A 24,523-nucleotide genomic window follows, 5' to 3' on the forward strand; every position below is an offset into this window, starting at 1 on the left:
AAGTAAAAGACACTGCCAAGATAGAGTACACAAAAGACAAGTATTTGTTTCCTTGTGAAAAGAACACATCAAAGCTAGTGTTTTTATTAGTGTGTGAATGAAGGGTGCCCAGGAATCCAAACTAGTAAGTGATTCACACCTGAAAGGGATCCAGCCATCTGTGTGCACAAATAAAGCATACTCTTAGTGTGAAGATATTTAATAGAATTAGTGTTCATAGAGTCAGAAAAAAAGAAAAACTGTAGGACCTCCCCAGTGGCACAGTGGTTGAGCGCTGGGTTGCGAAGCTGCCCGCAGCCTCTGCAGCGCCAGTTCAATCCCCGGCTGCTCCCCGGCCACTGGAGGAGGGTCCCACATGGCGCGCAGACCTCTCCAGCCGCCCGCTGCTCCCCTCAGCAGTGTACTTCGGTCCTTCTGCCTGTTCTGTTCCCCGCTCTGGCTCTGGTGAATTCTCTCACCCTCCCGTGCTTCTGACTGTACCCAGTGCTTGTATGTATAAATAAATAAATAAATCTTAAAAAAAAAAAAAAGAAAGAAAGAAAAAGAAAAACTGTACCTAATAAAGCTGTGAAAATTTCCCTTTCCCTCGTGGGCAAATGCCCAGCCAAACAGAGCCAGTCTGAAGCAGGGTTACCGAAAAACAAAAAATGCAGCAAATGTAATGCATTTATAAATGCACCTTCTGGAGGGAACAAGAAAGGGGTAAGACAGGCCTGGGGCAAAAGGAGCAAAATCAAGGTACAAATCAAGGTAACATGCCATTGTCTCTGCCAAGGAAAGCCTTCCCGCATGTCTTTCACTGAAGTGTTCTTCCAAATGTCTCTGTGTATCTCTCCTCCATAAATCTCCTAAGTCTCCTTCCCCAAGTATCAGGAAGCAAGTCGCCTCTTTTTTCAGCCCTCCTGCCTTCTGTGTTATAAAGTGTCATCTGACAGCTTAGCTCCCTCCTACCTTCCCAGTAGCTAGTCCAAGGCAGCTGCATGTATTGGGGCCAGGGAACTTGATACCTACACTAGCAATTAAAGTAAAAAATGTAATGATTTGTTTATGCTTGCAATTTTGTTTCCCATAACCCAATTCAAAGGATTGATTGAAATAAAATTTGTCTGATAGTACAGACATCTAGCAATAACAACAATGAATGCTTATTCCTCTAATACATTTCACATGAATGATGAAAGGACAAAATTAAAAATCTGAGGTCCTGGGGGAACTCCCTGGTGACGCAAGGGGTTAAACACCGCACTATGAAGCAGTCCACAGCCTCTGTAGCACAAGTTCGATCCCCAACCGGCCAGGGAGCAACCCACATGGCACAGAAGACCTCTCTTGGCTCACCCACCGCTCCCCTCAGCAGTGTATTTCAGTCAGTCTGCCTGTTCTGTTCCCCACTCTGTCTCTGGTGAATCCTCCCACCCCCAACATCTCTGGCCTGTACCCCAGCTCTTGTATGCATAAATAAATAAATCTTTAAAAAAAATCTGAGGTCCTGAAAAAAATGTAATTATTCTTGATAGCAGGTGCTTCTGGTCCTAAATTATTTTGACCTGTAGACATGCTGATGCTATCTACTCCCAGAGGAAGACAAATGCTCTGGGTTTTAATCTCTTCTGTTCGGAAGAATGTACTATGGAGGTATGTAGGCTGGATACCAATTGTTAGATCTTTTTTATTTAGCTCCTTGGTCATTAGTGGGGGTTGAAAAGATGGTTTTCTCTCAGGCAGCAGATTTTTCCATAGTTGCCTCACTTCAAGTCTATGCAGATGACTTTGCCCTCTAGCCTGTTAGAGGTGCGCGGGGAGTAGGAAGGGGACTCCAGAACATTTTACACTATGTTCACAATATCTAGTGCTGAAATTACCCCTTTTTTCAATTATAAAATCTTCCTCTTTAATCAAGGACTTTTCAACATGGAACAGATTTCTTAAATAAAATGGAAAGTTTCCAATACATAGGATCATAAATCGCTATAGTACAACACCTGGAAGAGTAAAAAAAGCAATAGCAAATTTACACAATCCCTGTCACAGCTTGGTTTTGGTCTCAGATGCTTCCTCCATCTGCCAAGTGTGTTCTCTGAATGCAGAGCAAACCATGGCTTATGCGGTCACACTCAGCCAAGGCTGCAGCCCAGAGCACTAAGCTGGCTGGGCCATGGTGCTGTTGGCTCTGCTCAAGCAGCAAAGCAGTGTATTGAACAGCCTTTAAATCTCAAAGTGAGAAACTAGAAGGCAACTAATAATGTTATCAGAAGGACAGTAGCAAGTGAGGACAGCTTGGGGCTGAAAAAAGGCTCCCCTGCTTCACATTTTTGGCTTCTTGGTCAGTGACTGCCAAAACAGCAAGATGCCTTGTTCATGGGTCATATAATGAACCCATCCCTGACTCTCTCTGCTGAACATCAAGATTCCTCCATTCAAATTCACACAGCAAATGGGCTTTAGGGCCAGCTTGGCTATGTCCTTGGTCATTCTGACATGCTGGTACTTGGAGTTCTCATCCTGCTACTTGTCCAAATAGTGCATTTCTGTGTGTAACATGATCACTGTGTCTTAGGGTTGTCAGCCCTACACCTCCAAGCTCCAAACTACTTCCAGAAGCACACATTTGCCCCCTATTTGGCCTCCATTTCAAATATAAAATTATCCATACTTCACCTTAGACCCAAGAAAATATTTGGATATAAGCAAAGGCTTTATGATGTGCATATAAGTGACAGATACAAAACAAAGATCAATTACAAAGAGAATAATTATATTAAAGTCCCTTGCAGCTTCCTGCAAATAGAGTATGTTATTAGTTCAGTAATAACCTGTTTTAGGTTAAGGAGAGAACAGATAGGTCAGGTTTATAGGACTGGCAGCAGCACTATACTGCCCTAGATAGAATTGTGGTAAGACTTGCAGAATTAGCTCTGTTGAGAGCTAAGTATGCAGCAGGAATAAAAACAGGAATTGGTGTATCAATCCAGCTACCCTTGGGAGGCAGACTAACCAGAAAACCAGCTTATAACATGTCTGTATATATCTGTGTAGGGAAAATTCCATTCTGTGTTTTTCCTTTATTTTCACACTACTTTTCTGAGGAATGGGGAATGAGGCTGGAAATTCCAAGCTTGGAATTTCTAATATCCAGCCCCCATCCACAAGCCCACCACGCATGTCTTTATACAATATAAAAAAGACAGTTACCACTTAGGAAAGTCTAAGTGATTTATATAGTGTGTGTCAGGAATTGGGGTTAGAGACCAAATAAATAGTAGAGTAAAATATTCTGGCAAGCATGTTTACAAGGGTCTTAGTGACTCTGTGTTAAGAACTGATGGACAAAGGCCAATATGTAAATTATTTTGCAATACTTCAATGAAAAGAATTGTCTCAGGTGGGCTACAGAAGTCGATTGGTAAGGAATTTGGCTTCTAAAATAAGATATCAGTAAGAATTTGTTATAACTTGAGTCCAAATCTGCAGATTCAAGATTGGTATTGGTTTTCTATGTAGAATTCTCCTTTCCTTGTCCACAATTTTTTTTTTTTTAGCAAAATGAAGTCAACCCAGGACTCCTTGCCCTCACCTTCACCCAGTAATTTCCTAACACACAGCCAATGCCTGGGCCCCAAATAGTCCCAAGTTCATGGTGAATTCTAACTGCAATCTAATTCAGGAGTCCCTTTATTTTCAGATGTTGCCAGCTGAGCATGTCAACAGCACTAAGCCCTTCATTACTGTGCCTTTTGTTCCTTGTCTATTTTCATTCCATTGTACCTGGCACTTGGTTCCTCTTACCTCCTTTCATTCATTCACTTCTTTTTTTAAAAAGATTTATTTATTTATGCACACAAAGAGCTGGGGTACAGGCCAGAGGCATGAAGGGTGAAAGGATTCACCAGAGACAGAGTGGGGAGCAGAACAGGCAGATTGACCAAAGTACACTGCTGAGGGGAGCAGCGGGCAAGGCAAGAGAGGTCTGCTGCACCATGTGGGTTACTGGCCAAGGGATCTAACTCATGCAGCAGAGGCTGCAGACAGCTTCATAGGTTGTGGCTTAACCCCTTGTGCCACCCGGGAGGCCCAGTTCATTCACTTCTTAAGTCTCATTTTTGATGCCACATCTACAATTCCCATGAGGTTTGATCTTAAAAAGTCATCAATGATGTCCCAGCAGCAAAATCCAGTGACTTCTCTTAAATGAAATGTTGCTAGGTTGAAAAATTACTGGAGTAGATGCTACAAAAATTTTAACTCATAGGCTTAGCCAGATAGCCATTCCTTTACTGGCAATACAGGTTAAAATAAACTTTTTAAAAAGTTTTATTGATTCACCACTAGAGTACATAAGTATATATTTTGGGAGTATAACTTCACACCTCTATATGTGAACCTGCCTCACTATCCACCAAGGCTCCAAATGCCACAAACCCATCATTTCCTAGATTATATTGCATTTGCACAGCTTTTCATATGTTTGCAGGCATTTTTTTCTTCAGAAAATTTCCTGCCTGTTTGTATGTTTGGTATTTTTCTATTAAGACACTTTTCTCAATGATTTGTGTAAATATTTGCATAGTCAACATATTTATCTATCATCACTTATGTAAGCTGTAAATATTTTCTTCTGATCAGTTACTTCCTTTACACTTTATAGCATCTTTTTTCATTCAGCTGTTAGATTTTTTTTTAAATAGTCAATTTTTTTTTTAAGATTTATTTATTTATTTATACAAGCACTGGGTACAGTCAGAAGCGCGGGAGGGTGAGAGAATTCACCAGAGCCAGAGCGGAGAGCAGAGCAGGCAGAAGGACCGAAGTACACTGCTGAGGGGAGCAGCGGGCGGCAGGAGAGGTCTGTGCCCCATGTGGGACCCTAGCCCATTGATGTTTCTGTGTCCTTTGGGTAAATACCTAGGAGTGGAATTGCTGGATCATTTGGAAGTTTGGAAGTTTGATGTTTAGTAGGTCAAGAAATCTCCACACAGCTCTCCATAGATAAGAAAGAAAATATCAAAATCAACAAACAACTATGAACCAGAGACACTCTATTGGGGGGTGGGGGGCGGGGAAAGGAGGGATTGGGGTCAAAATAAGGGGGTTGTAATTGTTTGGGGAATATAAAAGTAAAATTAAAAAAATTTAAAAAAAACTACAATGAGATACCATCTTACACCAGTGAGAATGGCACATATTAAAAAAACTAGCAACAACAAATGTTGGCGAGGTTGTAGAGAAAAACGAACTCTCCTGCACTGTTGGTGGGAGTGCAAACTGGTCCAGCCACTATGGAGAGCTGTGTGGAGATTTCTGGACCTACTAAACATAGAGCTTCCATATGGTCCAGCAATTCCACTCCTAGGTATTTTCCCAAAGGACACAGAAACATCAATTCCAAAGAGCACCTGCACCCCTATGTTTATAGCAGCACTGTTTACAATAGCTAAGCTTTGGAAACAGCCCAAATGCCCAAAAATAGATGACTGGATCAAGAAGATGTGGTACATATACACCATGGAATGTTACTCAGCATTCAATAAAGATAAACACATGCAGTTTGCAGCAACATGGATGGAGCTGGAAGGGATCATGCTCAGCAAAATAAGCCAGAAATAAAAAGAAAAATACCGGATGGTCTCACTCATAGCAGGAATCTAGAAAACCTAAATAAGGGACCAGGAAAAAGAATAACTGTAAGAAAGAAAAAATCAACAAACAACTATGAACCAGAGACACTCTATGGGGGGGGTGGGGGGTGGGGAAAGGAGGGATTGGGGTCAAAATAAGGGGGTTGTAATTGTATGGGGAATATAAAAATAAAATTTAAAGAAAAAAAAAGAAAAAAAAGAAGAAAAAAAACCTCTTCATATCAAGCTGTATGGTAAATGGTTTTCAGGCTTTTCTGCCCTCCCACCACTAGGATTGCACTGCCTGATGGGGCACCTGCAGTTGTTAAGTTGTTGTAGGTTATGTTGTTTACTTCTGTGGGCCGTGGGAACAGTATTGAGATATCTGCCAAGAGAAGCAGAAGCAGAAAAGAGGCAGCACCGAGGGAAGGGGAGAAAGAATCCCAGAATGAAGACTTGGCTGGGGCTTAGAGGCCTGCCGTGTATCTGGTTGCTGCTCTACATGTAAAAGCTCAATAAAAGCCTGAGAAAGCCACCGAAGGGCTCCAGGACTCTCCTTTACCTGGTCTGCTCGAATCATAAAAAACCTGCTCTGTCCCCTGTCCTGCCACTACACTGACTTAAGATCCATGACGTGTCAGATGCCCTAGCAAGTAGTTTGTGCCAAAGGCAGACAGTAAATTTTGTATCTATGCACATTCTGCTGTGACACTTCATCCTGATTACTGTCATTTAATTACGGTAATAATGACAAATACAACTCCAGTTTAAGTTTATTCCTCCTCATTTCCATATGTGAGACATTAAATTTGGAAAATGGTTTCACTACATTGGTGATAAACTTCATTTTCACTTTTTATTCAGAACTGATTTTGACCTTGCAGAAAATTTGCAAAAATAGTACAGAGGGTTTCCATTGTGTGCCTTCCTCAGCTTCCCCTAATGCTATAACCATAGACAATTTTCAAAACTGGGAAATTTACATTAGTAGGATACTATTAACTAACCTACAGTCCTTTCAAGATTAATTACACTCTTAACGACGGTTCCCACTTATATAAACTAAATGGAGCCTGGTGACTACAGGTAGAACTCTCAGTAAATTCTGTGGCACTCTTTCCCAGGTTCAGATCCTTACTTTGATTATCTAATAAACTCTTTGTCTAACTATAGTTAAGACTTTTATTTTCATTAACACTAGTAAAGTGTCCCCTCACATAATCTCTCTTTTTCAGTGTTTTCCTGGCTAGTCCTGCATTTCTGTTTTTTTAAATTAACTTTAATATCAACTTTAGGGAAGTTGATATTAAAATATAATATAAAGCTATAAAATAGCTTGCTGTTATCTTTATTGGAATTGTGTTAAATTTTCAAATTAACTTAGGGAGAACTTCCATATTTAAAATATGCAGTCATCCTGTCCCAAAATAGATTTTCATATCTGTCAGCAGTGTTTTAACATTTTATTCATATAGCTCTTGTTATAGTGTTAATTTTGATCCTAAATAGTTGTTCTTGTTTGCTACTATGGTAAATGATGTTGTCTGCTTATTGTTTGTATGTAAAGCTGTTATTTTTTTTTTGTATGTTGATGCTTAATCCCATTACTTCACTTAATTTTTTTCTTCCTGTTTTCACTTCCCTGAATTCTTTTATTGTTTTTATTAATTTTATCACTGATTTTTCTGGGGTCTTCAGGAATACAATCATATGATCTGCAAATATAGTTTTACTTCTTCCTCACCTGTTCCTAAGCCTGTCACTGATGTCCCTTATATAATTGTGTTAGCTAATACCTCTGGTGTGATGTTGAAAAGTAGTGGATAGTACACATCCTTATCTTTTTTCCAATCCTAGAAGACTTGCTTGCAGCATTTGCCCATTAAATAAGAAACTAACTTTAGGAGTTAAGAAAATATTCTCTAATTCCTACCTTCTTGGCTGTTTTTGATGAATAAATGATGACTTATTCAAAGGCTTTCTCAATCTATGGTGCTGATAACATAATCTTTATTTTAAGTGATTTCCATAAATTAAACCAGATTTACATCTCTGGAATAAATCCCATTTGACCATGGTTTATTTCTTAATGTGGTATTGGATTATTTTGCTAATATTTTATTTAGAATTTTTGTATCACTACTCATGAGGAATACTGGTCAATAGTTGTGTTTTTTCCCTTAATACTGTATCTAGTTTAGATATCAGTGTCATACATGATTCATAAAAGAAATTAGAAAGTTTTCCTTCCTTTTTAATGCTGTATATTAACGCTTTGGTAGAATTACCCTGTGAAATTATCTGGACCTGGTGCAGCTCTTGGGGTAGTTAACTTAATAATTTCCTATTCTTTTTTTTGAAATTGGTCTCTTTACATGGTTTAACTGTAATGGGTTCAATGTTGTAATCTAAATTTCCCCAGGAAATTATCAACCTGCTCTAGGTTTTCAAATTGATTTACATAGACATCTGCAAATAGTCTTTTATGGTTTAAAAATTTTTCTTTTCTTATTGTTTATTTCCCCCATGTTGATATTCATTTATATATTTTTTAAGATTTATTTATTTATTTATTTATTTATTTATACAAGAATTGGGGTACAGGCCAGATGAGCGGAGAGGGCAAGAGGATTCACCAGAGACAGAGCAGGGAACAGAACAGGCAGAGTGAAGAAATACACTGCTGAGGGGAGCAGCGGGCAAGACAGGAGAGGTCTGCTTCACCATGTGGGATTCTCGCCAGTGGGCTGGGATCGAACCCGCACTGCAGAGACTGTGGACAGCTTCACAGCGCGTGCTCAATTGCCTGCACCACCTGGGGGGCCCTCATTTATATTTTAAAAGAATCCTAACATGATGGGCAAAGAAAGGAGACTTTCTTCTTTTCCTTGGTGTATTTCCATATTATGTTTCTTTTCCAGTGGAAATAATCTTAATATTCATGTATTACTTACATAATTTTCAAAACAGCATAAGACCCAAAAGGACACACATGTGCACAAACACTCACACAGGGATGGTATCTAACGGATAAATATCTGCCATATGGGGACTGTATATTGTATATTGCAGGAGGTTAATCATCTTCCCTGATATAAATTAACACACCAGAAGACACTTTGAGTCAGCCAAGTCTTTAAAAAATTACATTGGTCTCTAAGGCATATTTTAGAAATTAAGGCATTATTAGCTAGAGAGCAAATTTTTAATGTGCATTTTGCCCTCCACTCTTCCAAGTGAGCAGAAAGCATTCCTGTGAGCTGAGACAGGACTTCCCCATAGTCCTAGCAGAATCCCCCAGTTATACTAGATGCTCAAAATTTGATGAGCAATTATTACTTTAACATAATTATAACACCTTGTCTTTTCATGATGCTTTCCCGGCATATTTTATACTTTTTTCCCAGTCTTTCATGCAATTTTATTTTCTCCCTTAAGCCATACTAATGATGGGCAAATTTTACCTTAACTGGAGGGCTTATCCAACCCACTTACAGGCAAGGTCAATGCTGCTTCTTACAATGGTCCCACCATGAGCCCCTTGGTCATCCAACCCAAGCAGCCCCCTGGCCTGACTTTATCTTCATTACCTCATGTTGTCACTTCATTGAATTGCATTCCAGGCTTTAACTTTCTCATGGCTTCCATGATTTTTTCATGTTTTTCATATAGAATGTGTCTGATCTTTGCTGCCTTGCCACCTCCTCTGGGACCCTGAGACTTCTGAGTAGCACTGTCACTGCCAGAGACTCACCTTTCCACCTACATACCTCCCACTTCCAGAACTGCTTTTTCCTTTGATCAGCATAATTGAAACTTGTGCGTTCTGCATATTTTTTTATTTGAATTTTAGTGTTGAAAAAACTCACAGAGATTAAGTGACTTTGCTGAGGCCTTCTGGCTCATGTGGGGCAAGTTAGGACTGGCACCAAGTCTATTCCTCATTTTTTAGGTCTCAGTGCTTGAGTTCCCTTAGGCCGTGCATGAAGGCATGCCCCCTTACTGTGTTTCCTAAATGATAATGTAATAGCAGAGATGTTAAATAGGCAAAACAATTTAGAGCCTGCACTTTTGAAAACTCGCTCAGCCTTGAGAGGGTAATTATCTACTGACCTAGGAAAACTAACCACTTTAAAAGATTTAACTGTAATGGTAGAAATGATCTTTCATGGTAAGCCAAAGAATCAAGTACACTGGCTCTTCCAGCTCAAGGCGTCTGGGGAGCCATGGACTTTGTGTAGATGCAGTCAAATCCAAGAACCACACCACGCATTACAAACCCTAAAAATGGGAGAGATGGTATCAAGAAACCCCAAATACAGGAAAAACTATCTGTATTCCACAAAAACGTTAAGGAACTGATATCAATGATCTACAAAGAGCTTACACAACTCAACAAAAACAAAATAAAGAATCCAGTCAAAAAGTGGGCAGAAGAACTAAAAAGACACTTCTACAAAGAGGAAATGCAGATGGCCAACAAGGCATGTGAAAAATGTTCAACATCACTATAATCGGGGAAATGCAAATCAGAACCACAATGAGGTACCTCTCACAACAGTGAGAATGGTCCACATTAAAAAAAAAAAAACAACAAATGCTGGCGAGGATGTGGAGAAAAAGGAACTCTTTTACATTGTTGGTGGGAACATAAACTGGTTCAACCACTATCAAAAGTCATGTAGAAGACGCTCAAAGTACTAAAAATTGATCTACCATACAACCCAGCAATTCCACTCCTAGGAATCTACCCAAAGGACACAAAAACATTAATTCAAAAGGATACTTGCACTCCTGTGCTCATTGCAGCACTATTTACAATAGCTAAAATATGGAAACAACCTAAATGCCCCAAAATGGATAACTAGATCAAGAAGATGTTATACGACATGGAATACTACTCAGCAATCAAAAAAGATAAACTTATGCCATTTGCAGCAAAATGGGTGGAGCTGTAAGGGATTATGCTCAGTGAAATAAGGAAAGAAAAATATTGGACAGTTTCACTTATAGGAGGAACATAGGAAAACCATACAAGGGATCAGGGGGAAAAAAAGACAAAACTTGCAGGCAAACTATAAATCTGAGACATTCAGTAGGGGAGAGAAAAGGATAGGGGTAAAAACAGGAGAGAAGAGCACAAGAGTCTATGGTGATGGCTCACGGATATCTTTTTGTTTTTAAAGATTTATTTATTTATACAAGAACCGGGGTACAGGCCAGATATGTGGGAGGGTGAGAGGATTCACCAGAGACAGAGCAGGGAACAGAACAGGCAGACTGACTGAAATACACTGCTGAGGGGAGCAGGCGAGACAGGAGAGGTCTGCCATGTCATGTGGGCATCTCCCCAGCCAGTCGTGATCAAACTGGCACTGTAGAGGCTGCAGACATCTTCGCAGCGCTTGGCTCAATTGCCTGTGCCACCAGGGAGGTCCATTCATGGATATCTTGGTGGTGCTAATTTTATAGGGACAAAACCCGAGAGGAGAAATCAAACATTGTAAAAAAAATGAACATGTAACAATATATAAATAAAAATTTAAAAAAATAAAGAAACTCCAAGCACAAAGATATAACTGTCTTAAGAGGGTGGACCCCAAGTTCCTAAGGAAAATGCACTTTGCCAAGAAGTGCAAAAAGGGCCTAAAGAAGAGGCAGGCCAACAATTTTAAGGCCATGAGTGCACATGCCGAGGCTCTCAAGGCCCTTGTAAAGCCCAAGACTGTCAGGAATAACATTCCAGAGGGCAGCAGCAGCAAGCTCTCTTGACTTGCCTGTCTGGCTCACCTAAGCTCGGGAAACGTGCGAGTACCCACATTGCCAAGCGCCTCGGGTTCTCTCCACCAAATACCAAGGCTCAAATCCAGGTCAAGTTTGTGGCTACAGCACAGGTTCCCAACAGTGCCCAGGTCCCCACAAAAGCTCCAGAACAGAGAACACTGTCTGCCCATGTGAGGGACTGACAGCACCCTGAGACTGCTGTCTGTGGGGCACTGGTGTCTTCCTGGATTATTTGTACAAATAAACCTGAAGCAGAACAAAGAACAACAAAAAACAAAACAACAAAAAAAAAATCAAGTACTTATGCTTTGCATTTTTATCTAGTTAAAAACAAGTCTTTTTAGACATTCCAACTCCATGCATGCAACAAAAATGTATTGGGAGCCATGTTGTGAGCCAGTCACACTCTCACCCTTGGAATCCAGCAGTGGACAAGCTCACACTCCCCTGGAGGGAGAAAGACCACAGAGTAATGAATCTATACCATGGAGATGCTATGGAGGAAGGTAAAGCAGGAAATAGGGCTTTAATAGGTGATGAGGAAGGTTTCTTATAAGAAGACACCTGAGCGGGAATATAAAATAATTTAGGCAGTGACCCACATTGGGATAAACAGTTCTAAGCAGAGAAACAACAGTAGAAATTCCCTGGGGCAAGATAGAAAACTCTCTCTGTCATTTTTTTTTTTTTTTAAGATTAATGTACTCATGCATACAAGAACCAGGATACAGGCCAGATGTGCAGGAGTATGAGAGGATTCACCAGAGAAAGAGTGGGGAACAGAACAAGCAGACTGACTGAAATACTGAAATACACTACTGAGGGGAGCAACGGGCAAGACAGGAGAGGTCAGTGGTGCCATGTGAGTATCTCCCCAGCCGGCTGGGATCAAACCTCAGCTGCAGAGGCTGTGGACAACCTCACAGCACTGTGCTCAACTGGCTGCGCCACAAGGGAGGCCCTGTCATTCTTAAAAGCATAGAAATAAAGAACAAATTCTGGTTCATAGAGGGCAACCAGAGCTCAACTTTGCCCCTGATATCAGAAAAGTGATCAGAACAGTTTCTGGTAGTCACACAATTGATTCTATTTAAAATATTTCTTGCTCAACATCATTTAAAATAAGAGAAGTGACACATCCCCCAAAGCAGTGATAGTGAAGGCTAAGATAAACAGCTGAGACTACATCAAATTAAAGAGCTTCTGCACAGCAAAAGAGACAATAACCAAAACAAAGAGAAACCCCACAGACTGGGAGAAAATTTTTGCACACAACACTAATGATAAGGGACTGATCATAAAAATCTACACAGAGCTGATGAGACTCAACAAAAACAAAGAAAATAATCCTGTCAAAAAATGGGCAGAAGAGTTAAAAAGAAACTTCTCCGAAGAGGAAATACAAATGGCCAACAGGCATATGAAAAAATGTTTAACATCACTTGCAATCAGGGAAATGCAAATCAAAACTACCATGAGATACCATCTCACACCAGTGAGAATGGCACATATTAAAAAAACTAGCAACAACAAGTATTGGCGAGGATGTGGAGAAAAGGGAACCCTCCTGCACTGCTGGTGGGAGTGCAAAATGGTCCAATCACTATGGAGAGCTGTGTGGAGATTTCTTGACCTACTAAACATAGAGCTTCTGTATTATCCAGCAATTCCACTCCTAGGTATTTTCCCAAAGAACACAGAAACATCAATTCCAAAGAGCACCTGCACCCCTATGTTTATAGCAGCACTCTTTACAATAGCTAAGCTTTGGAAACAGCCCAAATGCCCAAAAATAGATGACTGGATCAAGAAGATGTGGTACATATACACCATGGAATATTACTCAGCATTCAAAAAAGATAACACATGCAATTTGCAGCAACATGGATGGCGCTGGAAGGGATCATGCTCAGCGAAATAAGCCAGAAAGAAAAAGAAAAATACCAGATGGTCTCACTCATAGCAGGAATCTAGAAAACTTAAATAAGGCACCAGGAAAAAGAATAACTATAAGAAAGAAAAAATCAAAAGCAACAAACTATGAACCAGAGACACACTATGGGGTGGGGGAAGAGGGATTGGGGTCAAAATAAGGGGGTTGCAATTGTATGGGGAATATAAAAATAAAATTTATAAATTTTTTTAAAAAATTTATAAATAAATAAAAATAAGAGAAGTGGAAATCAAAATTACAATGAGATATCACCTCACCCTGTGAGAATGGCCCATATCAAAAAAGACTGGGAACTTGGGCCCCCCTGGTGGTCTAGGGGTTAAGTCTCAGTACTATTACCACAAGGCCTGAGATCCATCCCCAGTCAGGGAGCTAAGCCACATATGGCACAACAGACCTCTCCTGTCTAGCCAGCTGCTCCCGTCAGCAGTGAATTTCAGCAGATATGCCTGTTTTGCTCCACACTCTGTCTCTGGTGAATCCTCTCACCCCGCCATTCCCACCTCTGGTCTGTACCCCAATTCTTGTACACAAAAATAAGTTTAAAAAAAATCTTTAAAACAAATAAAGACTGGGAACAAGTGTTAATGAAGCTGTGTTATAAAGGAACACTAATTTCACTGTTGGTGGGAATGTAATTTTGTTCAGCCTCTATGGAAAATGGTATTAAAATTCCTTAAAAACTAAAAATTAGAAATGTGGGCCTCCCTGGTGGCGCAAGGGATTAACTCGCAGCACTATGAAACTATTCGCAGCCACTGCAGCACGAGTTCGATCTCCAACCAGGGAGCTGACCCACAGCAGACCTCTCCTATTTTGCCCAATGCGCCCCTCGGCAGTGTATTTCAGTTAATCTGCCTGTTCTGCTCCCCACTTTGTCTCTAGTGAATCCTCTCACACCCCTCCCCCCACACCTCTAGCCTACACCCCAATTCTTGCATGCATAAATAAGTAAAATAAATCTTTTTTAAAAAAACCTAAAAATAGAAATGTTGTATAATCCAGCAATATCATTCTTAGGTATTAACCTGAGGAATACGAAAACATAATTCAAAATTTTATATGTCCCAATATGTTCACAGCAGCATTATTCACAATAACCAAGATGTGGAATCAACATAAATGCCCAACGATATTTGATTAGTATAAGAAGTTATTGTATATATCCTCAATGAAATACTACTCAACAACTAAAAAGATGAAATCTTGTTTTTGTTTTGTGCTTATTTTGCTTCAGGATGATGTCACTTACATTATAGGATGATGTCACTTACATTACAGGATGATGTCACTTACATGTGGAATATAAGTAACCAGATCAGACAACTCCAGAAAAATACTACAAAAATAACTTTTAGACTGTAAAACATATGGTGATTACCAGAGAAGAATGGGAAGGGTGGTGGTACAATGCATAAAGGGGGTCTATCTCATACTATAATGGCACTAAAATTTAACAGGATTGGAGAATAAGTAGGTGGAGCAGAGAGGACATTTAGAGGAGTTAAACTGTACGATACTGTAATGGTAGATACATGTCATTATACATTTGTCAAAACCCATAAAATGCACAACATCTTGAGTCATGCTTAATGTCAACTATGGACTTTGGGAGAGTGATGTGTCAATGTAGGTGCACTGATTTGTAAACTACAGTTTTGTATAATATTTTCTTTTCTTATCTTTATAGTCACTCTTTTATAGCTGAATAATTGCAAACTTCCCCTGTTTAAATTACTATGTGTCTTCTGATTGGACCCAGACTGATACATATTAGCATATAATGGTATATGTGGTGGCCATTAAAATGACATATAGGTACTTGTTAACATAAAACTGTCTTTGACATTGTTGAATGGAAAAAAAAAGGATCTGTAAAGCTATGTATATGTTTACTTGCACAAAGAACACTAGAAGGATGCTTGGAAAATGTTGGCAGTGGTTATTTCTTAGTAGTGGGATTTCATATATGCTTTTCGTACTTTTTATTTCAATGAGTATGTGTAATTTGACCCAAAGCAATTCATCCCTCCCAACCCTCAAAAAGCTCGAGGGTTTAAGCCTTGCATTTAAAAAATAAAGTTTAAACTCTTCACTATGGCACATGAAATAATTCAAGATTTGGCCACTGCCTATTGGTCTAGCCCCATATTTTAACATTCTATATAGAAATCCTCATCAATCAGAAGCTCCTGATTTCACACCTATTTGTCACTCTACCTGCAATACTCCCTGGAATGGCTCAGCTATTCCTCAAGCCCCTCTTCCTGGATCCCTCCCCAATTCATTCCCTTAACTTTATGTTTAGGTGACGAGTTCATCAAAGGACACGTGGCTACAGGGCTTGGCAGTGGAAGAGGAGGTCTGAGGCCCTGCTAGTACAGGATTTCTACCCTTCCAGGCTGCTTAGGTTGTCTTTATTATCTCAGCCTGAGTATCTCGCACACACCTAGCTAAACTCTGTCAAAGATCCAAATGCTGGCTACATATTTTTACTTTAGTTCAGTACTTCTCAATTTTTTCTGTGCACATATATCACTTAGAGATGTTGTAAAGTACAAACTCAGATTTAGTAGCTCTGGGGAGACCTGAGATTATTCATCACTGACTTGGTCCTGGGCCACAGGGAGCTGCTGGTCCACAGAGAATGAGGTGTTACATTTAATGTATTTCCAAAATATCGTCTAAACAGAGCAGCTCTATTTCACTACCTTAGTCAATCCAGGCTTAGCAAGGATACAATATAGTTTTCACCCTGAAAATGAATTGGGAAAGGGGTCTGAGTTTCCTTTTTCCTCCCCCCACACTTTAGGGCCTCAGTAAGTGGTCTCTCACAGTGCATCTATTAGTGTTATAATTATGGGCTCCCACTCAGCTTTTCTCATGTGCACAATATTGGCTGCCACATGGCTCTTTGAGAAATCCTGTCACCACAGCTGTTAACTCAATGCTCTGCAAAAAAAAAAAAAAAAAAAAAAAAAAAAAAAAAAAAATCATTAAAGTCAGAAGAGTAGATTCAGCCAGACTGCATGTGCTAAGGATCCCAGCTCTACCATTACACTCAGGTCACTTTGACACACGGCAGCAGGAGTCTTTCCCTCTGCAGGCTGTTGTAGAATTAAATGAACAGACAGAAAAAGCTTAGAATAATGGCTAGCACCTTGTAAACAATAAAAAATTCAGCTATGATTATGAGCCAACATGTAGAATAATAAATCTTCCAGAAATAAGGAACAGTATCACATCCGCTTGATCATGTAACTTTCACTAATTAACTTTCACACATTAATTAATTTGTTGAAATTTTTTACTTTATTTTTAACACTTGCAAAATCATTTGCATACAAACAAGAGACTCATTTATTTGCACAAAAATGTTTCCAAATGAAATGCACTTTTTCACCCTGAAGATGAGGCCAGAGAGAAAGCAAAGGTTGGATATGGAAATGAAACAGATTCAAATTTCTCATTTTCAGGGGAGAAATACAGAAAAATAATTATGATGAACAAAGGACACAACAGTTCAATGCTACAAGCTTCCCCTATTAAAACTGTCTTCTGATTGGACCCAGACTGATGTATAACATATTAGTACACAATGGAAGAGGTTGTAACCATTAAAATGATGACATCAATTTACTTCTTAATACATAACTGTGTGAATTGTTGAGTAAAAAAAATAGATATGTAAAAACCATGTGTATTTTGGGCCTCCCTGGTGGCATAAGGGGTTAAGCACAGGACTGTGAAGCTATGTGCAGCCACTGCAGCACGAGTTCGGAGTTTGATCCCTGGCCGGCCAGGAAACTACCCACATGGGGCAGCAGACCTCTCCTGTTTTGCCCACTGCTCCCCTCAGCAGTGTATCTCAGTCAATCTGCCTATTTTGTTCCCCACTGTGCGTCTGGTGAATCCGCTCACCACCCCCTCCTCTGGCCTTTATTTATGCATGAATAAATAAATCTTTAAAAAAAAATAAGAACTGTTCTACCAACACAAGTGCTCTGAGGATAAAAAACACGGTGCTAGCCACGAACTTTTTGCCATAAGAAAAGAGAGAGAGAACCTCAGTGATACCAAGATTACAGATATTAGTCAACTGGGTAATGTCATTTCCCAATTTAGACATTCTGCATCTGATCATCATGAGTGATTGCAGCTTATCAGAAGTTCTATAGCATTCTAATTGAGAAAATTGATTTGTTTCTACAACTCTGAAGTTTGCACTATAAATCTGCTTTATTCATTTGCTGTGGGAAACTAAATTTGAATTCACATATCAATTTTGTAATACTGACACAGTAACTATAATTTCTTTGATCTTGTCATAATTGATTCAACTGCAATAAAAGACAGATGTGATCCCTTTAGAAATGGAGAAAGTATTTTTGTTATTGTTTATATCATACAAGTAGCAACAATGACAACGAAATTCATTCTTTTTTAACTTTTACAATTTACTTCTTTGGTTTTATTTTCCCATCACCCAAATGAGGAATGAAGTATGGAGTATAATTATCCTAATTTTAGAGTTGAAAAGATAAGCAAAATGATAGCCATAATCAAGTGGCAAAGCAACATATTTGGCATGTAACTGAAGTTTCACAAAAACTCATACCACGTAGACCTAGCAGGTCCCGCTTCCTTGGCCCTCACCCTCTCTGCTTATAATTAAAAGTAGTAAGGCAGTATGTTTTAAAACTCTCTACTGATCTATGAATTTCAAGTCAATCTGAAGATTTTAGTCTATGGGCAAGCTTATTTTGACATGTTTCACTTTACTACATGTAGCAGCAGGAAGGGCACAGTGCAGGTTTTCTACGATTTGAGCAGACGGGTTAAAGGAGGAAAGAGTCCTGGAGCCCTCAGTGGCTTTTGCAGGCTTTTATTGGGATTTACCAGGCACACGGCAGGCAGAGGTACTGGAAGGCCTCCCAGCCCCCAGCAAGTCATCACGCTGTGTGGGCTCTCCGGCATTCTCTGGTGGTCTCTGCTTCTCTTGTGGTTCTACTTCTGCTTCTGCTGGCATCTCCGTGACGCCGCGCTTATCACCCCAGTCTTAGTCCAGGTGAATTCCATCTACATATGCCCACATGCATTCAGGATTGCAAGGATCCATCATCAATCCTAATGGCAGGAGGGCAGAAAAGCCTGATACTTTTTACCTTACCCTACACTACACTTCTCAATAGTGAGTTTTTTTTACAAATTGAAGGTTTGCAGCAACCATGCACCCAGCAAGTCTATCGGTGCCATTTTTCCAATACCTTGTGCTCACTTTGGGTCTTTGAAATACTGTGAGAATTACCAAAATGTAACACAAACTTTATTATTATACCTGTGATCAGTGAGTGATCTTTGACGTTACTATTGTAATTGTTTGGGGGTTCTAGGAATTGCAATTGTACAAGATGGCAAACTTACTGGACAAATGTGTATTCTGACTGTTCCACTGATTAGTCCTTTCCCTGTCTCTTTCCTTCTCTGCAGACCTCCCTATCCCCTGAGACACGACAATATTGAAATTAGACCAATTAATCACTCTACAATGGCCTCCCCGTGTTCATGTGGGGAAGGGCTATTATCAGAAGCCAAAATAGCCTGAAAGCTAGACCTCTTCTGGCCAAACAGGTAGTCAAATTGTGAATGCAAAGGAATTTCTTGAAAGAAATTAAAAGTGCTTCTCCAGTAAACACAAGATGATAAGAAAGCAACATGGCCTTATTGCTGATAGGAAGAAAGTTCTAGCAGTCTTCACAGAACATCAACCAGTCACAATATTTCCTTAAGCCAAAGCCTAATCCAGAGCAAGGTCCTAACTCTCTCCAGGTCAATGAACTCTAAGAGAGGTGAGAAAATGAGAGAAGAAAAATTTGAAGCTGGCAGGGACTGGTTTGTGAGTTTAAGAAAAGAACAATTTCCATAACATAAAAATGCAAGGTGATGCTAATATAGGGCATGAAGCATGTTATACAAAAGATAAAGTTAATTGATGAACAGATTGTCAACATACATGAAATAGCCTTATATTGGAGAAGATGCTATCTAGAAATTTTATGGAGAGCAGAGATCAATGCCTGACTTCAAAGAACAGACTGACTTTGTTAGGGGCTAATGCAGCTGGTGATTTTAATATGCAGCTGTAGGGTAAGGAAAAAGTATCAGGCTTTTCTGCCCTCCCACCATTAGGATAGATGAGGGAACCCTGTGGTCCTGAATGCATGCCTGATGGCAGGCACCTGGAGTGGGTACACATAGGCTGAGAGACTGAGTTTATAAGGGCAGCATCACGGGGACACCAGCAGAAGCCAAGAATGAATGGAAGCCGAGAGAAGAAGAGAAGCAGAGAGAACGCCAGAGAGAGCCCAGATAGAGTGAAGATTTGCTGGGGGCTAGGAGGACTGCCAGCCTCCCTGCCCCACAGCACCCCTGCCTGCCATATGCCTGCAAAAGCCACTGAGGACTCTGACTCCTCCTTTACCCACTCTGCGGGATCAGAAAACCTGCTCTGTGGCCATTCCTGCCCCTACAGCAGCCAGTACTCATTCACCATTTTGAAAATATTAGGTTCTTTAAGAATGATGCAAATTTTTCTCTGTCTATGCTCTATAAAGGGAAAATCAAAGCCTGTATGACAGCATTTTTGTTTATAACATAGTTTACTGGATATTGTAAACTCACTGTTGATGCATACTACTCAGAAAAAAAGGTTCATTTTACAATATTACTACTTCTTGACAATGTACTCAGTGACCCAATAGTTATAAGGGAGATGTACAAAGAGATTAATAGGGTTCTTTTCATGCCTGCTAACACATCCATTTTGCAACCCACAGATGAAGGTGTAATTTCAACTTTCAGGTTTAATTATGTTAGAAATACATTTTGAAAGACTATAACAGTCATACATAGTGATTCACCTAATGGAGCTGGGCAAAGCAAATTGAGAATCTTATGGAAAAATCTCACCATTCCAGCAGCCACTAGGAATACTTGTGGCCAACAGGCATATGAAAAAATGTTCAACATCACTTGTAATCAGAAAATGCAAATCAAAACCACAGTGAGATATCATCTTACACGAGTGAGAATGGCACATATTAAAAAAACGAGCAACAACAAATGTTGGCAAGGATGAGGAGAAAAAGGAACTCTACTACACTGCTGGAGGGAGTGCAAACTGGTCCAACCACTGTGGAAAGCTGTGTGGAGGTTCCTCAATCTGCTAAAAATAGAGCTTCCATAGGATCCAGCAATTCCACTCCTAAGTATCTACCCAAAGGACACAAAAACATTAATTCAAAAGAACACCTGCACCCCTATGTTTATTACAGCACTATTTACAATAGGTAAACTATGGAAACAACTCCAATGGTCCCAAATAGATTACTGGATGAAGAAGATGTGCTATATATACACAACGGAATATTACTCATCAAAAAAGATAAACTCATGCCATTCACAGCAACATGGATGGAGCTGGAACGGATCACGCTCAGTGAAATAAGCCAGAAAGAATAAGAAAAATATCGGATGGCCTCACTTATAGGAGCAATGTAGACGATCCAAATAAGGGATCGGGGTAAAAAAAGTAACAATAATAAAGTAAAAATCAAAATCAACAGACAACTATAAACCAGAGACATTCTGCAGGTGGGGAGAAGGGAATAGGATCAAAACAGGGTCGGGAAGAGTGCAAGGGATCATGGTGATAGTTCATGGGTTAATGGGAAGCCCCTGGATCTGCTGACTCTTCACCTCCATTGCCACCACCCAGGTCCAAGACACTATTACTTAGCTCTGCAACAATCTTCAGCTTGGTGTCCCTGCATCTATTTTGACCTCCCTCCAAGTCAGAGCTTCACATTGCAATTAGAATGGCGTTTTCAAATATATATTCATGCTTACAATTTACTTCCCACTGCTCCTAGAATAAAGACCGAAATAAGACCCTCCCCCAACTCTTTGCAATCCAGTCACACAGCATTTCTTCCAGCAGGAATAGGTAGCGCTTCATCCCACGGCAATTCCCCCACACTTGCTGTTGTCACTGCCCTGGTCATCCTTCAGCCTCAGCTTAAGCGTCACTTGCGAGGGAAAGCCTTCCCAAGCTCCTAATTAATTCATGTCCTTTCTTTCGCTATGGGCTCGGAAAGAAGTCCTGCCCCTTTCCTTCACAGCACTTTTTCTGTCTCTACACCTTAAGATCCAAGAAATTACGGAGCTAGAATGCTCCACAATATAATGCCTGCACATAGTAAGTGCTCTATTTGCAGCTGATGAGTGATTAAACGGTTACATAAACTTCAAAGAGAGCAGCCGGTAACGAGAGAACACCAACAACGACAAATAATGGCCGGGAGCCTCTGACCACCACCGAGCGGCCGGGACCCCAGACCTGAGATTACTCCCAGGAGCGCCGCCCCTTTGGCCCCGCCCCTCTCCGCGGAGTCGTGGGGCGGGGCCTAGAGGTCGCGTGACGTGACAGCAAGCAGTCGCTGATTGGGCTTCCAGACAGGCATGCTAGAGAAGGGGGCGTGTCCGCGTGCGCTGATTGGCTCTCTCGCGGCGGCGGGGCGGGAGGCGGCGGCAGCGCGGGGGCGGGCACCGGGAGGGCCGGGACCCGGCGGGGCTGGGAGGGCGGCGGCGGCGGGCGGGATGGGACCGCGCAGCCGGCTCCGCTGAGACGCGCTCGCGTGGGCTGCCCGCGGCGGGCCCGCAGTGGCCGCGGCGGCATGAAGGGCGCCCTCGGGAGTCCCGTGGCCGCGGCTGCGGCCGGCGCCGCCATGCAGGAGAGTTTCGGCTGCGTCGTGGCCAACCGCTTCCACCAGCTGCTGGACGACGAGTCGGACCCGTTCGACATCCTGCGCGAGGCCGAGCGCCGGCGCCAGCAGCAGCTGCAGCGCAAGAGGCGCGACGAGGTGGCGGCGGCCGGGGCCGGCAGCCGCGGTGGCCGGAGTCCGGCCGGGGCCTCGGGCCACAAGCCCGGCGCGGGCGGCGGCCGGCGGGAGTCCCAGAAGGAGCGCAAGAGCCTCCCGGGCCCCGGCGCGCCGCGGCCGGACAGCCCCGGGGGCGGCCCGCCACCGCCGGGTAAGCGCGCCACGCCCGGGTGGGCGCGGGGGCGGGAGGGGAGAGGGAACGGGGTCGCGGCGGTCACCCCGCCCCGGCAGCCCGGGACCCCGGTGCCGACTGGAGTCGCTGGAACGCGCCGCTGCCGGGGAGGGCGTCGCGGGAGGCGGGCTGAGCGCGGTGCCGCGGGAGGGCGCGCCGGGCCCGGCTGAGGGGTCACGCCCCTCCGGCCTTTCCCGGTCTAGGGGAGCGCAGGGGTGCTGCGGACTTGAGGGGGGTCTTAAAACCCGGGACCTGGGCCTCTGCAAGTTGGGCGAAGTTGAGCAACATGGCTGGGTGGGGCGCCTTTTCCTCCCCCAGCCCGAGCCCTGCCGGGGTCCCGCCGGGAGGAGGGGCGCCCGCGGCCCCGGAGCGGGAACCCTGGATGCGCGGAGCGTTCTCGGGGACGTGCGGCTCTGGGCCTTCTGTGATGGAGGGGGGCCGGGGTGACCGCGGGGGCGGCTGTGACGTCAGGGCCGCCTGCCGCGCGCGGCGGGGGCGGGGTGGGGGCGCGCGCGGGGCCCGGGAGCCTGCCCGGCTCGGTGGCTGCGTCCCATCCCCTTGCGGTGGCTTCGAGCCCTCCGCCGGCAGCTTTTCCCGTGCTGTCTGTGGTGTTGATGGGGTGTGTAACTTGTCACTAACTCCGGCTGCTTCAGGAGACCGTTTTTAACCTTTTCAACAAGAATATTAACGTTCCCTACCCCCCGTTTAGCCGGCATGGCCAGTACAAAGCGCGGTGCCCCGCTGTCTGCGTCCAGGTAGCAAAGTACTGGAGATTTCGCTGCTCACCGGAATTGCATTAACGAAATAGCAAGACTTCACGGGTGCCTCCATCTGTTTTTCCTAAAGCAAAGCAGTTGTGCTTAAGTTTAATGAGAGTGTTAAGATGTGTAGTTCGACCTGCTCCAGCCAGTGTCTGGCATGTGTTCTAGTGGGCTTTACTGACTTGTTCCTTGCGTGATAAAAATTGTGCATTTCACCTAGGTGATGTTTACTCTTATCTGAAAAAGTTCAGTCCAGCATATAGCTTGAGAATCAGAAATCAAGTCACTGTAATAAAGATGTTAAAAAGTATTTAAGGGCCTCCCCGGTGGCGCAGCGGTTGAGCGCTGGGTTGCGAAGCTGCCCGCAGCCTCTGCAGCGCCGGTTCGATCCCCGGCTGCTCCCCGGCCACCGGAGGAGGGTCCCGCATGGCGCGCAGACCTCTGCTGCCGCCCGCTGCTCCCCTCAGCAGTGTACTTCGGTCCTTCTGCCTGCTCTGCTCCCCGCTCTGGCTCTGGTGAATTCTCTCACCCTCTCGCGCTTCTGACTGTACCCAGTGCTTGTATAAATAAATAAAATAAATAAAAATAAATCTTTAAAAATTAAAAAAAAGTATTTAAAATGCTATACTGATTATGTCAAGATCCCTTGGTAGATCAGTAAGATTATGAGCCTATTTCAACAGTGAGACTTGAAATTTATTGTGCTCTATTTTTTTCCTCTACAATCCATTTAGATAAATATAATAAAAGAATTGAAGACTAAACTTTTCCTGTTTTATCACAAATGAACATTTGTATTTTATCCATAAAACAGCGTGAAACTGCATTTTGTGTTGATTCCATACATTTTGTATAAAAATTTTAAGCAATTCACAAATACTATATTTTAAGTAAAACGAAAACTCTGAATTTTTCTTACTGTTAACAATTTGCATTTATATACATAAATGCTGAAAGCTGTTTTTTCCCTAAAGTGATATAAACTGGGTTGCAACTTACTGTCATTTAACATTATAATCTAATGTATTTATAACTGTTTTCTGTCAGTTGTTCATGATCCAGATAATCTGCCTTTTGAGTTCTGTATTAATGATCTTCAGTTGTTTTTGTAGTTAGGATGGAAATTCCATGTGTGTTATTTCAGGAACAAACAGCTCATTAATTTCCTTTTATGTATTAGCTAATGGATATTAGCTACTCTACCAAGGTTTTATATTTGTAACACTCAAATATAATTAGAATTGGGTTAGAATTAGGGACTCCCCGGTGGCACAGCAATTGAGCGCTGGGTTGCGAGC

General features: G+C 42.1%; 1 protein-coding gene and 1 pseudogene across 1 annotated transcript in view; one reads left to right on the plus strand and one right to left on the minus strand.

The window, feature by feature from the left end:
• Positions 1-2,304: 2,304 nt before the first annotated feature.
• LOC119231447 (cyclin-dependent kinases regulatory subunit 1-like) lies at positions 2,305-2,541 on the minus strand (annotated as a pseudogene).
• Positions 2,542-21,982: 19,441 nt separating this feature from the next.
• The window catches only part of HABP4 (hyaluronan binding protein 4), a 45,274-nt gene continuing 42,733 nt past the window's right edge, over positions 21,983-24,523 (plus strand). Inside the window, exon 1 of the mRNA XM_037491941.2 lies at positions 21,983-22,443. Coding sequence (XP_037347838.1) covers positions 22,089-22,443 — 355 coding nt within the window. The 5' untranslated portion in view covers positions 21,983-22,088. The remainder of the gene's footprint in view (positions 22,444-24,523) is intronic.

This window comes from Talpa occidentalis, unplaced genomic scaffold, assembly GCF_014898055.3.
Source record: "Talpa occidentalis isolate TD23 unplaced genomic scaffold, MPIMG_talOcc4v2.1 talOcc4.7, whole genome shotgun sequence".
Classification (NCBI taxonomy): Eukaryota; Metazoa; Chordata; class Mammalia; order Eulipotyphla; family Talpidae; genus Talpa; species Talpa occidentalis.